The sequence below is a fragment of the Odocoileus virginianus genome, chromosome 14, assembly GCF_023699985.2.
Source record: "Odocoileus virginianus isolate 20LAN1187 ecotype Illinois chromosome 14, Ovbor_1.2, whole genome shotgun sequence".
Lineage (NCBI taxonomy): Eukaryota > Metazoa > Chordata > Mammalia > Artiodactyla > Cervidae > Odocoileus > Odocoileus virginianus.
Window position 1 is genome coordinate 19170488 of NC_069687.1, and position 15442 is coordinate 19185929.

General features: G+C 35.4%; 1 protein-coding gene across 5 annotated transcripts in view; it reads right to left on the reverse strand.

The window, feature by feature from the left end:
* Positions 1-15442, reverse strand: part of CDH12 (cadherin 12) — a 1106066-nt gene that overhangs the window by 81485 nt on the left and 1009139 nt on the right. For all 5 annotated transcript variants that reach the window (XM_070476518.1, XM_070476515.1, XM_070476516.1 and 2 more), the window contains one exon: positions 1334-1501. In XM_070476518.1, the coding sequence (XP_070332619.1) occupies positions 1334-1501 (168 nt within the window). The remainder of the gene's footprint in view (positions 1-1333; positions 1502-15442) is intronic.

The window sequence follows — 15442 nt, forward strand, 5'->3', positions numbered from 1 at the left end:
TTTATGTAGAAGTATACTGATTCTTCAAACTAGTCTCCTCAATTAGCTATTACAAATTGCCACAAAAAAATAGTAAAAATACTAAAGTCAGTATTTTTGAGGTGAGAACATGTTCTTTGTTAATGCCATATGCTAGAGAATCAAACACATTATTTTTTTTCCTTTTAAATATATATTTATACTTTTTTGTTTCCCTTAATAGAAGAGTAAGGGAAAGGGATGCTCTAGGACTCTGTTATTAGTCATAACATATTATTTGCTAGCTATTTGTCATACACATCCCATTTGCTAAAGTAGGGTGATTTCTAATTACCAATCTTATAACATTTGTTCAGTATACTGACTTTCTGATCACTAACTAAAGATATTTTCACAAAAATATGTTAGTAGTTTTAAGAAAAAAAAATGACCAAGTATTAAAGTATGTAAAACCATACAGCTAAAAGAATAAACCATCCATTTAGCTAAACGTTCTCAGTGTTATATACTTTAATAGATAAACTCACCTGAAATTAGATGAAGAAAATAATTTTGCTTTGTTTTATAAAACTGTTCATGCAAAACAGTGACTTTGTCAAGTTCCTTATAGAAACAATGATAGAAATATTCAGTTTCTGTATTCTAAGTTCTAGGAAAACTGAACTACAATTCTCAAAAAGTACCGAAAATCAAACAGGTATTTATTGGTGTTAAATGTAATACTGCAAAAGAAAACTAGGTATAACACAAGTGAGAGGTATTCATTTTCAACAAGAAACATAGAATTACAGAGAAGAGATAGGTGTGAATTATTCTATTATCATAGAAACTGTAGTAATTTTCACCTACTGCCAAACTCAAATAAAATGCAACTAAAGTAATGAAATAGCATCACTATATCATATGATATCTCTAAGGAACTATACAGAAACAATTCAACATATATAATTGATAAGGTGAAGACAGAAAATTTTATGTTAGTTATATGATATAACAAATAGTACAGTGGGATGTACATCATAGGTCAAATTATACATTAATTTTCACATTTGTATTACTTTTTCAATTAGTAAGAAATTAGACAAGATCCCAACCTACTATGAATATTTTACTTTGATATGAATTGATAACATAATGTATAAATATTGACTCATTTATGTTATTTTCTATTAAAATCATGCTATGTATTACTCTAATGGAAAAATGTAATTCTGAGGACATTTAATTTTTAGCTTCTGCTTTTTAAGGAACAGAAGTGTCTGGAAAATCATTACAAATCTTGTAAAATTCAATAAAAAGTAAGACGTTTTTTTAAAAAGCTGCACTGATTTAGACTTAACAGGAAAGAACGTACTTTTGGGGAATCGAGGTGGATTGTCATTGACATCCGTGAGGGTGATGTTGACTATTGTCGTTCCAGCTAACCCTCCCAGCTGTCCGCCCATATCCTTGGCTTGGATGAGGACTTGGTATTGTTCTTTGACTTCCCTGTCCATGTTTGGCAAAGCTGTTCTAATAACACCTTAAGGGGGGAAAAATAGAAAACAAATATCACAAATGTTCAGTTTTCCAAAATAGTCCACAAGAAAATGATTCTATATAGATTCTTTAGCAAAGACATGCTAACAAAAATTATGTTTTTTTTTTTCAATTAATTTAGTTTAATCAGAGGCTAATTACTTTACAATACTGTAGTGGTTTTTGCCATATATTGACATGGATCAGCCACGGGTGCATGTGTTCCCCCATCCTGAATCCCCCTCCCACCTCCCTCCCTACCCCATCCCTCTGGTTTGTCCCAGAGCACCGGCTTTGAGCGCCCTGCTTCATTCATCGAACTTACACTGGTCATCTATTTTACATATGGTAATATACAGGATTCAATGATATTCTCTGAAATCATCCCACCTTCTCCTTTGCCCACATACTCCAAAAGCCTGTTATTTACATCTCTGTCTCTTTTGCTGCCTTGCATATAGGATCGTCGTTACAATCTTTCTAAGTTCAAAATATATGCGTTAATATACTGTATTGGTGTTTCCCTTTCTGACTTACTTCACTCTGTATAATAGGCTCCAGTTTCATCCACATCATTAGAATTGACTCAAACACATTCATTTTTATAGCTGAGTAATATTCCATTGTATATATGTACCACAACTTCCTTATCCACTCATCTGCTGATGGGCATCTAAGTTGCTTCCATGTCCTAGCTTTTGTAAACAGTGCTGCAATGAACATTGGGATACATGTGTCTTTTTCAATTCTGGTTTCCTCAGTGTGTACGCCCATCAGTGAGATTGTTGGGTTGTATTGAACCAGAGATCAAATTGCCAACATCCACTGGATCATAGAAAAAGCAAGAGAGTTCCAGAAAAACATCTATTTCTGCTTTATTGACTACGCCAAAGCCTTCGACTGTGTGGATCAAAATAAACTGTGGAAAATTCTGAAGGAGATGGGAATACCAGACCATCTGACCTGCCTCTTGAGAAACCTGTATGCAGGTCAGGAAGCAGCAGTTAGAACTAGACATGAACAACAATCTGGTTCCAAATAGGAAAAGGAGTACCTCAAGGCTGTACATTGTCACCCTGCTTATTTAACTTATATGCAGATTACATCATGAGAAACGCTGGGCTGGAAGAAGCACAAGCTGAAATCAAGATTGCCAGGAGAAATATCAACAACCTCAGCTATGCAGATGACACCACCCTTACGGCAGAAAGGGAAGAAGAACTAAAAAACCTCTCGATGAAAGTGAAAGAGAAGAGTGAAAAAGTTGGCTTAAAGCTCAACATTCAGAAAACTAAGATCATGGCATCTGGTCCCATCATCTCATGGGAAATAGATGGGGAGACAGTGGAAACATTGTCAGACTTTATTTTTGGGGGCTCCAAAATCACTGCAGATGGTGACTGCAGCCATGAAATTAAAAGACACTTACTCCTTGGAAGGAAAGTTATGACCAACCAAGACAGCATATTAAAAAGCAGAGACATTACTTTGCCAACAAAGGTCCGCCTGGTCAAGGCTATGGTTTTTCCAGTGGTCATGTATGAATGTGAGAATTGGATTGTGAAGAAAGCTGAGAGCTGAAAAATTGATGCTTTTGAACTGTGGTGTTGGAGAAGACTCTTGAGAGTCTCTTGGACTGCAAGGAGATCCAACCCGTCCATCCTGAAGGAGATGAGTCCTGGGTGTTCATTGGAAGGACTGATGCTGAGACTGAAGCTCCAATTCTTTGGCCACCTCATGAGAAGAGTTGACTCATTGGGAAAGACCCTGATGCTGGGAGTGATTGGGGGCAGAAGGAGAATGGGACGACAGAGGATGAGATGGCTGGATGGCATCCCCGACTAGATCAATATGAGTTTGAGTAAGCTATGGGAGTTTGTGATGGACAGGGAGGCCTGGAGTGCTGTGATTCATGGGGTCACAAAGAGTTGGACATGACTGAGAGACTGAACTGAACTGATGGCAGTTTTATTTCTAGTTTTTTAAGGAATCTCCACACTGTTCTCCACTGTACCAGTTTGCATTTCCACCAACACTGTAAGAGGGTTCCCTTTTCTCCACACCCTCTCCAGCATTTACTGTTTGTAGACTTTCTGATGGTGGCCATTCTGAACAGCGTGAGATGATACCTCATTATGGTTTTGATTTGATTCTCTACTGATGAATTATGTTGAGCATCTTTTCATGTTTATTAGTCACCTGTATGTCTTCTTTGGAGAAATGTCTGTTTAGTTCTTTGGACCATTTTTTTATCAGGTTGTTCATTTTTCTGGTATTGAGCTGCATAAGCTGCTTGCATATTTTGGAATTTAATTCTTTGTCAGTGGTTTCATTTGCTTTATTTTCCCCCATTAAATTATGTGTGATTTTAAAAGTGAAACACCCACAATGTCCAATGGTTTGGATATAATTCAATATATTGAGGTAATGGCCATTTACTGACATTTGTGCAACATTGTGGAAGATGGTTAAGGACCTCACTAAGTCAATCCCAGTTAGACATAATTTACACAGAATGATCTTACCTTTAAAAAATAAATTGTTTTAAAAAAATGTATATTTTATATGCATGCTCAGCCACTAAGTCATGTCCAATTCTTTGCAACCCCATGAACTATATATAGCCTGCTAGTCTGCTCTGTCCATGGGATTTTCTAGGCAAGGATACTGGAGCTTCTTGCCATTTCCTAAGTGGTTACAGTGAGCATGAGATTTCTAAACCAATGCCATATTCTTCATTCTTATTTTTTTAGGATACATATATTAACTTTTTAAAGCACTTGAAATATTTTATTTGTATATTTTCTTTTGTTTCTCAGGATTCCTCTCACTAATTTTAGTCACAGATTTTTTTTTTTTTTACTTAGATTTCATTAAGCTTTGCCATTGTAGGGAGTTTTGTCTCTCTTATCACTAAGTTATTCCAGCCTCTAATGGAGTGCTTATCATTCAGAAAAAAACTTGGTAAGATTGTGTTGACCACCTGACTAGCGGGATGACTAGCTGAGTAAAGAAAGAAATCTATAAATAATTTATAATCATGAACCATTTGATATATATGCATATTTATATAGCTTACTCATTTTCTGCCCTTATGCCCAAGTGTAGAACTATATTTATATATAGTCATAGTGAAAAAGCTAAACACCCCTGGATTTATTAAATGAATTTTATAACAAACACTAATATATACCCAACAATTTTAGGAGGGATTGCAGATAATTTGTCTTAAATGCTTGTGTGTTTAGTATTATTTTTTCTCAAATAATGTCTTATATGAATAATAAATTTAATATAAGTTGTAAACACAAAATATAGAATCCAAATCATAAACTAAATACATATCCCTAATTCTTCTGTACTTATCTAATGTTGTTCTTTTGCTAATTTAGATTTAACTACAATCTGAGTTTTCTTCTAGCCCTTGGCAGGAAAACGTTGTAAAAAAGGCAAATTCCATTTTTATTCCTGCTGTTTCATTTATGCTCTGCTATTCACTTACTATTATTTCAATCTGTTTGTCCTTTCTTCGGCTTGGATTTCTGATGTTTCAGTTCCAAAGGTCTTAACTAAGATCCTTTATCTCTACATCTTGGCTGTATGCCTTAAGCTACATGACATCTGCCTGCCTTATAATATTTATATTTTCTACATAAATGCCTGACTTTAATTCACATTCATGCTATAGTTTCCACTTGTTGATAAGATTTGTGTTTACTCAATTCATTTCCAGTAAGAACATATGTATACTTTTTTATTTTACTCACTTCATTTCTAATAGGACAATTTCCAATATCACAATGGACTTCCCTTCCCTAGTGGCGCAGTGGTAAAGAATCCAACTGCCAATGCGGGAGACACAGATTTGATCCCTGGGTTAGGAAGAGTCCCAGGAGAAAGAAATGGCAATGCACCCCAGTATTCTTGCCTAGAGAAACCCATGGACAGGGAAGCCTGACAGGCTACAGTCCATGGGGTTGCAAAGAGTGGGATATGACTTAGTGACTAAGCAAAAACAACAGTAAATATTCCACAGAAACTCCACAGTAATGATACCACAAATTGTAATTAATTTAAAAATAAAAAAATAATTTAAATAGTAAATAAATAAGTTCATTAATTTATAATCAATCTCTACTTTTTAGGCACATGTACATTGAATCCTAGTATGAGTGTCTTGTACCTGATGAACTTTCCAACATACACAATCAAGATAATTAGGGTAAAAGCAAGAATGAGGAAAATAGATTTATTTCTGCCAATATAAATGGAAATACATGGTTGAGAATGTTATACCCTTAAATTTATATATTAAATAAATAATATTAGCCTATCAGGGGGTATAGTCTCCCCTTACAATCACCCTCCTGCTGTATTCAAGCCTCTCAATTCTGGTGAATCTGGGTGTATTTCATAAAATTGGGTTTGATAACTCTGATGTTATCAAAATTGATGCCTTTGAATTGTGGTGGGAGAAGATTCTTGAATCCCTTGGACTGCAAGGAGATCAAACCAGTCAATCCTAAAGGAAATCAGTTCTGAATATTCATTGGAAGGACTGATGCTGAAACTCCAATACTTTGGCCATCTGATGTGAAGAACTGACTCATTTGAAAAGACCCTGATGCTGGGAAAGACTGAAGGCAAGAGGAGAAGGCGAGAACAGAGGATGAGGGGGTTGGATGTCATCAATGACTCGATGGACATGAGTTTGAGCAAACTCTGGGAGTTTGTGATGGACAGAGAAGCGTGGCATGCTGCAGTCCATGAGGTCTCGAAGAGCTGAACATGACTGAATGACTGGACTGAATGACTGAACTGACTGACTGACTCTGATGTCAACCTTTTGAGGTGAAAATAATATACTACTATATTTGAAAAAATCATAAAGTATTACATGTGATAATCAAGTATTTGGTTTGATTTGAGTTATTTCTTGAAGTGGCTATTGAACTGTAGGATTTAAACATGGGACCACAGAGTTTATGTTTATGAAATGTCCAGAGTACATTTCCTTCAGGCACTGTTACCAGATTTAAGGGTACAGTGGGAAACATGATTCCATCTGCTTCTCCAGTACCAATTTGTATACTTTTCTAGACTTCTTTCTCCCCTCTGGCTTCTGGTTGCTTTAGGCCAATATGCAAAAGATTGGATAGTAGACAGATGATGAGGTTGGGTTTTTCTTTCCATAAATTTCCCACATTCCACACTCTCTCCTGCCACAGTCTGCCTGTCTCTACCCCCATTCCCTCATTTTTCCACTCCACTGTAGAAACTGCAGCCCCTTCTTATTTCTTCTCCAGATTCTGCCTTATCCTTTATGGTTTCCTTACAATCTGCTCGCACATCCCGTAAAGAGTCCTTTTATTAAACTAATTTCAAATTGACCAACTGGGTATCATCTTTTTTCATTTGGGAAAATAATTGATAGAGTCTATTACAAGGTCCCTTCATGAATTGTACATTTAATGGATATGTGTTCCTGTGGAGTGGTGCAAAGCCCATAAAGAAGCTATTAAATGATTAAACTAATTTCAGATGGTGATTGGTGTTATGAGGAAAGTGAAAGCAAGTGCTTTTGAAGGTAGTATCAGAAATGTCCTCTGCAAGGAAAGACTTTAGAGCTGCAATCCTAGAGAAATGGAAGAAGTAGACTTAGAAAGAGCATAGGGAGGAGTATCCTAGTGATGAAAAGGAGAGCATTACTTCCTTAAAGCTTACAAGAAGAGCACTTGGAGGTTGATGTGGCTGCAGCATGCCACTATTGAAAGAGATGGTATAAAATAAGACCACAGATGTGAAGAAAAATGATAGTGGTTTTCAAAGATAAATAAACCTTCTGGGAAAGCATCTTGAAAATCAACAAGTAGGACTACATCAAACTAAAAAGCTTCTGCATAGCAAAAGGAGTAATCAACAAAAATGAAAAGCTGTCCCATTCCATTTCCTATAGAATGGGAAAAGCTGTCTGTTAACCATATATCTGATAACGACTTAATACCCATAATAGAAAGGAACTTATGTGACTCATTAACAACAACAGCAACAAAAAATCTAGTTTAAAAAATGGGCAAAGAAACTGAATAGAAATTTTTGCAGAGAAGTAATACAAGTGTCCAGTAGTTATACGAAAAGGTGCTGGACATCAATATTCATCAGGAAAATGTACAATTATCAAAGCCACAATGAGACATAACCTTAAGATTTTATAATGGCTGTTAGTAATAAGTCAAGAACAAGAGACAACAAGTATTGGCAAGAACGTTGAGCAAAGAGAACCCTGTGCACTGTTGGTAGGGATGTAGCATCCAGTTCCATCACTTCATTGCATATGGATGGGGAAAAGTGGAAACCTTGACATATTTTATTTTCTTGGGCTTCAAAATGATTGTAAATAGTGACTGCAGCCACAAAATTAAAAGACACTTGCTAAAAAAAAAAAAAAAAAAAAAAAAGACACTTGCTCCTTGGAAGAAAAGCTACGACAAACCTAGACAGTGTATTAAAAAGCAGGGACATCAGTTTGCCCACAAAGGTCCATCTAGTTAAAGATATGGTTTTTCCAGTAGTCATGTACAGAAGTGAGAGTTGGACCATAAAGAAGGCTGAGCATAGACCACTTGATGGTTTTGAACTGTGGTGTTAGAGAAGACTCTTGAGAGTCCCTTGGACAGTGTGGAGTTCAAACCAGTCAGTCCTAAAGGAAATCAATCCTGAATATTCACTGGAAGGACTGATGCTGAAGCTGAGGCTCTAATACTTGGCCACTTGATGTGAAGAACCAACTTATTGGAAAAGACCCTAATGCTGGGAAAGATTAAGGGCAACAGGAGAAGTGGGTGACAGAGGATAAGATGGTTAGATGGTACCACTTGTTCAATGGACATGATTAAGAGCAGTTTCTGGGAGACAGTGAAGGACAGGGAAATCTGGCATGTTACAGTCCATAGGGTCACAGAGTCAGACACAACTTAGTAACTAAGGAACAAAAACAACACTAGGAGATAGTATGGAGTTTCCTTAAATTTTTTTTTTTTTTTAAATAGAGCTACTGCATGATTCAACAATTCTTCACATCTGAGTATATATTCAGGGGAAGTGAAAATAAAATCTCTCACACCATGTTCATTGCAGCATTATCCATAATAGCCAAGATATGAAAACAACAGAAGTGTCCATCAACAGATCACTGGATAAAGAAGATATGATATAATGAAATATAATTCAATAATTGTCATGAGAATGAAAAATAAAATTCTGCCATTTTCAACAACATAGGAGAAACTTACATTATGTTATGTGAAATAAGTCAAACAGAGAAAGATAAATATGCTATGATATAATTTATACATAGACTCTAAAAAGCTAAACTTACAGAAACAGTAAGTAGGATAGTGGTTACCAAGGGCTGTGAGGTGAAGGAAATTGGGAGATTCTGGTCAAATGGCACAAGCTTACAGTTATAAAATGGATAAGTTCTATGAATATAATATATATTCATAGTGCTTACAATTAGTATTACTACATCATATACTGAAAACTTTCTAAGATAGGTCTTACAATTTCTCATCACATAAAGAAAATGGTAATTGTGTTACATGATGGAGGTGTGGCTAACACAATGGTGGTGATCATTTTCCAATATACAAGTGTATCAAATCAATACATTGTATACCTTATATTTACACAATATTATACGCTCACTATATCTTAACAAAGCTGGAAAATGTTAATTATTAATTTGAGACTATTCAGATAGATTATGTGGACTGATGGATGGATAAATAGATATAGATAGATAAAGAAAGACAAAATGAACAATAGATGAAAGACTGCATTCTCCACTCTCTGAGGATTAGAGTCCAGAGGAGACCTGGATCACCACTCTGTTCTTAAAAGGGCAGCCAGGAAGATGAGGTCTGAGTGTGAAGCAGGTCATAGACCTTCTCCTATAGGAGATCCTCAGAGACAGTGTAGATCACTTAGATTGAAGATATAATATAGTCTTCACTTTCTCACTTAACTCTCTGATGTTATCTTTTACAACTCCGTCTTTTGTTCAAGAAAGCTTTGCAACATCTTTCCCTCTGCTGGAAATTTCTTTCCAAGATGAATTGGGCTTCCCAGGTAAATTCAGTTCAGTTCAGTTCAGTCGCTCAGTCGTGTCCGACTCTTTGTGACCCCATGAACCGCAGCACTCCAGGTTGCCCTATCCATCACCAACTCCCGGAGTTTACCCAAACTCATGTCCATTAAGTCGGTGATGACATCCAGCCATCTCATCCTCTTGTTGTCCCCTTCTCCTCCTGCCCTCAATCTTTCCCACCATCAGGGTCTTTTCAAATGAGTCAGCCCTTTGCATCAGGTGGCCAAAGTATTGGAGTGTCAGCCTCAACATCAGTGCTTCCAATGAACACCCAGGACTGATTTCCTTTAGGATGGACTGGTTGGATCTCCTTGCAGTCCAAGGGACTCTCAAGAGTCTTCTCCAACACCACAGTTCAAAAGCATCAATTCTTCAGCACTCAACTTTCTTTATAGTCCAGGTCTTACATCAATACATGACCACTGGAAAAACCATAGCCTTGACTAGATGGACCTTTGTTGGCAAAGTAATACCTCTGCTTTTTAATATGCTGTCTAGGTTGGTCATAACTTTCCTTCCAAGGAGTAAGCATATTTTAATTTCATGACTGTAGTCACCATCTTCAGTGATTTTGGAGCCCAAAAGAATAGTCAGCCACTGTTTCCACTCTTTCCTCATCTATTTGCCATGAAGTGATGGGACCGGATTCCATGATCTTAGTTTTCTTAATGTTGAGCTTTAAGCCAACTTTTTCACTCTCCTCTTTCACTTTCATCAAGAGGCTCTTTAATTCTTCTTCACTTTCTGCCTTAAGGGTTGTGTCATCTGTAAATGTAAGGTTATTGATATTTTTCCTGGCAATCTTGATTCCAGCTTGTGCTTCCTCCAGCCAGCATTTCTCATGATGTGCTCTGCATGTAAGTTAAATAAGCAGGGTGACAATGTACAGCCTTGACGTACTCCTTTTTCTATTTGGAACCAGTCTGTTGTTCCATGTCTAGTTCTAACTGTTGCTTCCTGACCTGCATACAGGTTTCTCAGGAGGCAAGTCAGGTGGTCTGCTATTCCCATCTCTTTCAGAATTTTCCAGAGTTTATTGTGATCCACACAGTCAAAGGCTTTGGCATAACCAATAAAGCAGAAATAGATGTTTTTCTGGAACTCTCTTGCTTTTTCGATGATCCAGTGGATATTGGCAAATTGATCTCTGGTTCCTCTGCCTTTTGTAAAACCAGCTTGAACATACAATAAGATGGGAAAGACTAGAGATCTCTTCAAGAAAATTAGAGATATCAAGGTAACATTTCATGCAAAGATGGACTCAATAAAGAACAGAAATGGTATGGACCTAATAGAAGCAGAAGATATTAAGAAGAGGTGGCAAGAATACATAGAAGAACTGTACAAAAAAGACTTTCATGACCCAGATAATCATAATGGTGTGATCATTCACCTAGAGCCAGACACCCTGAAATGTGAGGTCAAGTGGGCCTTAGGAAGCTTCACTATGAACAAAGCTAGTGGACATGGTGGAATTCCAGTTGAGCTATTTCAAATCCTAAAAGATGATGCACTCAATATGCCAGCAAATTTGGAAAACTCAGCAGTGGCCACAGGACTGGAGAAGGTCAGTTTTCATTTAATTCCTAAGAAAGGCAATCCCAAAGAATGCTCAAACTACAGCACAATTGCACTCATCTCACACGCTAGTAAAGTAATGCTCAAAATTCTCCAAGCCAGGCTTCAGCAATACGTGAACCGTGAATTTCCAGATGTTCAAGCTGGTTTTAGCAAAGGCAGAGAAACCAGAGATCAAATTGCGAACATCTGCTGGAATATGAAAAAGCAAGAGAGTTCCAGAAAAACATCTATTTCTGCTTTTTTGACCAGTGAACTTAGTGGTAAAGTATCTGCCTGTCAAGGCAGGAGACAGAGGTTTGAGTCCTGGGTTTGGGAGATCCCCTGGAGAAGGAAATGGCAACACACTCCAGTATTCTTGCCTGGGAAATCCTGTGGACAGAGGAGCCTGGCAGGCTATAGTCCTTGGGGTTGCAAAAGAGTTGGGTTCAACTTGGCAACTAAACAAGAGCAAACCATGAATTAACTGCTCTACTTTTTTCATATCTGTCATGAAAGTCATCTTCATAGGACTGCCTTGGTCATTCCATCTAAAATTCTACACAATTAGTTTTCTTTTGCTTCTGCAGTGATTTTTTTTTAAAGCTAGTTCATTCTTAAACTTTATTGAAAATGTGGTGTCCATGACACAGATAAGGTATATAATTTAAAGAAAAATGTTGCCAATAATGTATTTTGAGGATAAGAAGAGTTATCAGGTTATCTTGAGGAGAAAATGTGACGTTTGCATGGTCCAAATTTGCACTTATAACATACCTTAACTATTCTTTAAGATTTAGAAGTCACTTCCCCTAAAGTTTTTTTGTTTTTTATTTTTTTTTCCTCAAGGAAATTTCCCCACTCTCATCAGCCTATATCTAGCGCCCAGGAGCCACACTATGTATCATAGAATTTTATCCTGGGAAACCCAAACATAATTTTCTGAGGACACGATGACCTCCTTCAGATAGATGGGTTCTATTTGAGGATCGCCTTGATTCATCTCAGAATCCTGGCACACAGAACCTGCTAGGCCATTGGTTATAGATAAATATGGATCAAGGAATTAATACTAGAATCCAGCACCTTATCACTCATTACCTGCTTTAACACTTCCAGTAATGTGAAGCTCACCATCTCATGAGGTGTTTGTCCCTCTTATTTATGGACAAGCGTTAACATCTATTTTTTGTTAATGAAACCAAAATTCTTTTTCCTGTAATGCCCACGAGCCACTGACAGTCCTTTTACTCTTGTGCAACACAGAATACAGCCAATTCTTCTTCTATACAACAGTTCTACAACTTCCTAAAGACATACCCCGGAGTATTTTCCTTTCAAGGCCAAATATTGTTATATCTATCTGCTGATTTGTGCATTCCATGGTTTCTAAAATAAGGCAAGTAGAGTTCACACAGAGTTTTCATAAAGAGTGACAAGGCAGATTACAAGGAAACCATTGTCTGTGTTATATTTTTAATCATGTGATTTACTGTACATATGCAAATTATTACAAAACAGGTAACAGCATATGCTGGTGAATCTTAATAATTGTCTATTCCCAATTTCACTCCTGTAAAAAAAAAATCTGTTTTTCACAAGCACTGACTGAAATGTCTGAATCCTGTAAGACTTTTCTCTGACTTAAAATCAAAGGCATGTTCAAGTCACGAAACAGTGTAAATATGTATATTGTAGTTTATATAAAGAATTAATTCAAAATAAAGTCTGACGCATGCTTTAATTTTAGTATGGGGCTTTAAAACACTGATACATTTTTTAAGACTGAAAAACATACATATCAGTAAGGATGGAGGAGGATTTATTTAGGAAGTAGGCTTAAAGAGAATAATCTCTAAACAAAATGTGCTAATGGAACTGAAAGAGGAAAAGTCTTGAGAAAGTGTCAGTTCTCTCGGCATTTTATCAAATTTCCCAAACAGAAGCAAGGACAGAAACACAGAGTACGGAATCTTAGGATAGTGGATATAAGAAAAAAGAAAATAACTCAAGCTTGCAACTCCATTTTCACTCAGTTGTTTTCATGTGATTTCTCAAAATGCACATTAAATACATAGCAAAGTCTTATAAATACACTTTTTGACAGTGCACATAAACAAAAAGACATCAATGACAAATTTCTAAAGATGACTGGTGGTGATGTTTACACAGTGTGAACATTCATAATGTCACTGAAAAGTATACTTAAAATGGTTAAAATAGTAAATTTTCTGTTATGTATATTTTACCATGATAAACAATTTAAAGTTTATAAATTTTAGAATATGTTGAGCTAAAATAGTCCTATAAGGTTTCTTCAGGTAGAGCTGAGATTATTTAGAAAAATCAACATATCACCACATGATACACAAAATAGCAATATCTAGTCATCCAACTCAGACTAGATTTTGAAATCATTTAGAGAAAAATTCAAATACTTCAGAAGAATTTTAAGTGCAAATTGTCATGAGATTAATTATTTATAATAACATTTGTTTTCCTAAATAAAATAATTTATTAATACTATGGGAACATTTAACTTCTCAATTTCATGCATCAAATAAAATATTATGATGCCTGTCATTTAATGTTTTATAGATTATAAATATTTTTCTAATATATAATAAATATCAAGCCTATAGTATATATCATATAAAAGTATGTCAATATGACAAACATTTTAGTGTTTAATATATGCAAAATATAACAAGGATCAATATAATTTGATGTTTATAAATCCATCTACATTTTAGCTTTTTAAAAATGTTTAATAATTATTTGAGGCATATACATGAATGCATGCAAATGTTAATCACAGTGAACAATCTCTTAGGTAAGTCATAGAATTACTAAACTAGCCAATTTTAAAAAGAACTATCATTTGGGGACTTATTTCATAGAATGCATCAATTTATATCATTTATAAATAAACTGACCTTATTTATATATTGGATAGAGATGCAAGGAATGTTTGTCAAACAGCAATGTCAATGAGAATGTAAAACTTTTATCATTCCAAGTGAATAATAGTAAATGATTATATTTATCTCCTCATAAATATTTAGGTACCAGAAGTTTTGATGAGGCTCTTCACTTAGAAATTATTTTAAACTGTTTTCTATAGTCAAATGTGGAAATTTTTAGATAGTATTAGTTTTTCATGCATTTTATTTCACAACAGCAAAAGGAATCATAAAAGGAAGCTATATGGCTGGAACAAATGGAGGCTATTTCTGAGAAATTGCAATTACCCTTGATTTTTGATTTATTCTGATCTACCACAAGGTGATAAATTTGACAAAAAGTCTCCTTAATGGTTTCTGTGCATGAAGAACTAGTTATCATTCTATTAATGATGTGCTTCACCATCCACTCTTTTCCTGTCTAGTGGTCTGGGGCATTGTTAGTACCAAGACTTCTGTCTCCAGTGAAAATCAATGCTTCAAAAAATCTATTCCATAGTTCACACCAGAATTGTTTCACCTTCAGGTCTAAATAAAAGGCCTCATATAGAAATATAAATACACAATTAGAAAAGCCTTATGATGAATATATATACACTCTTCTGTAAAATGATGCTTTGAGAAGACATTAGAATTTATCTAAAGTTGATATTGAACAATCAAGAGGAGGCGAGTATTTGATTCATATAATTGTCTGTTCATTATTAATTTGACCAGAGCAATTATACTCTGCGCCCATGATTTATGCTTCTATTCATCTTCATATTTTGTGTTTTTTTAGTTGGATATTATCTCCATCTATAGTTATTTTGCCAATATTAAATCTTTAATCTTTCTTCTGCCACATTTATTCTGAGTATATAAACTCATCTTCTTTATAATCAATAAAACTCAGTAAGTTTAGCCTAATACTAAAAACTTTCCTCCTCACTAATGTCTATAAACTTTCCTTTCCTGTTGTCTCATGCTCTCTGTCTGTGAGAAGTGCTTCTCAGAGGTTGAAGTGATCTAAGAGACATATGCTGTTCTTACTTCTATTTCTGTTAGATTCTCCAAACATAATTGTATCAGAAAAAAATAACCCATAATGCTTTGATCTCAAAAAAGGATGGATAATATATTTGATAATCTCACTATTTGTCTATACATTTGACATTTTGTACAAACCTTCTTAATTCCTCTGGAGCATTGCACCATCATAAACAACTTTCTCAAACTTTTTATCAGCAATTTTCCCTTTTTTCCCTACAAATATACAAACTTTCCAAAGGTAAAC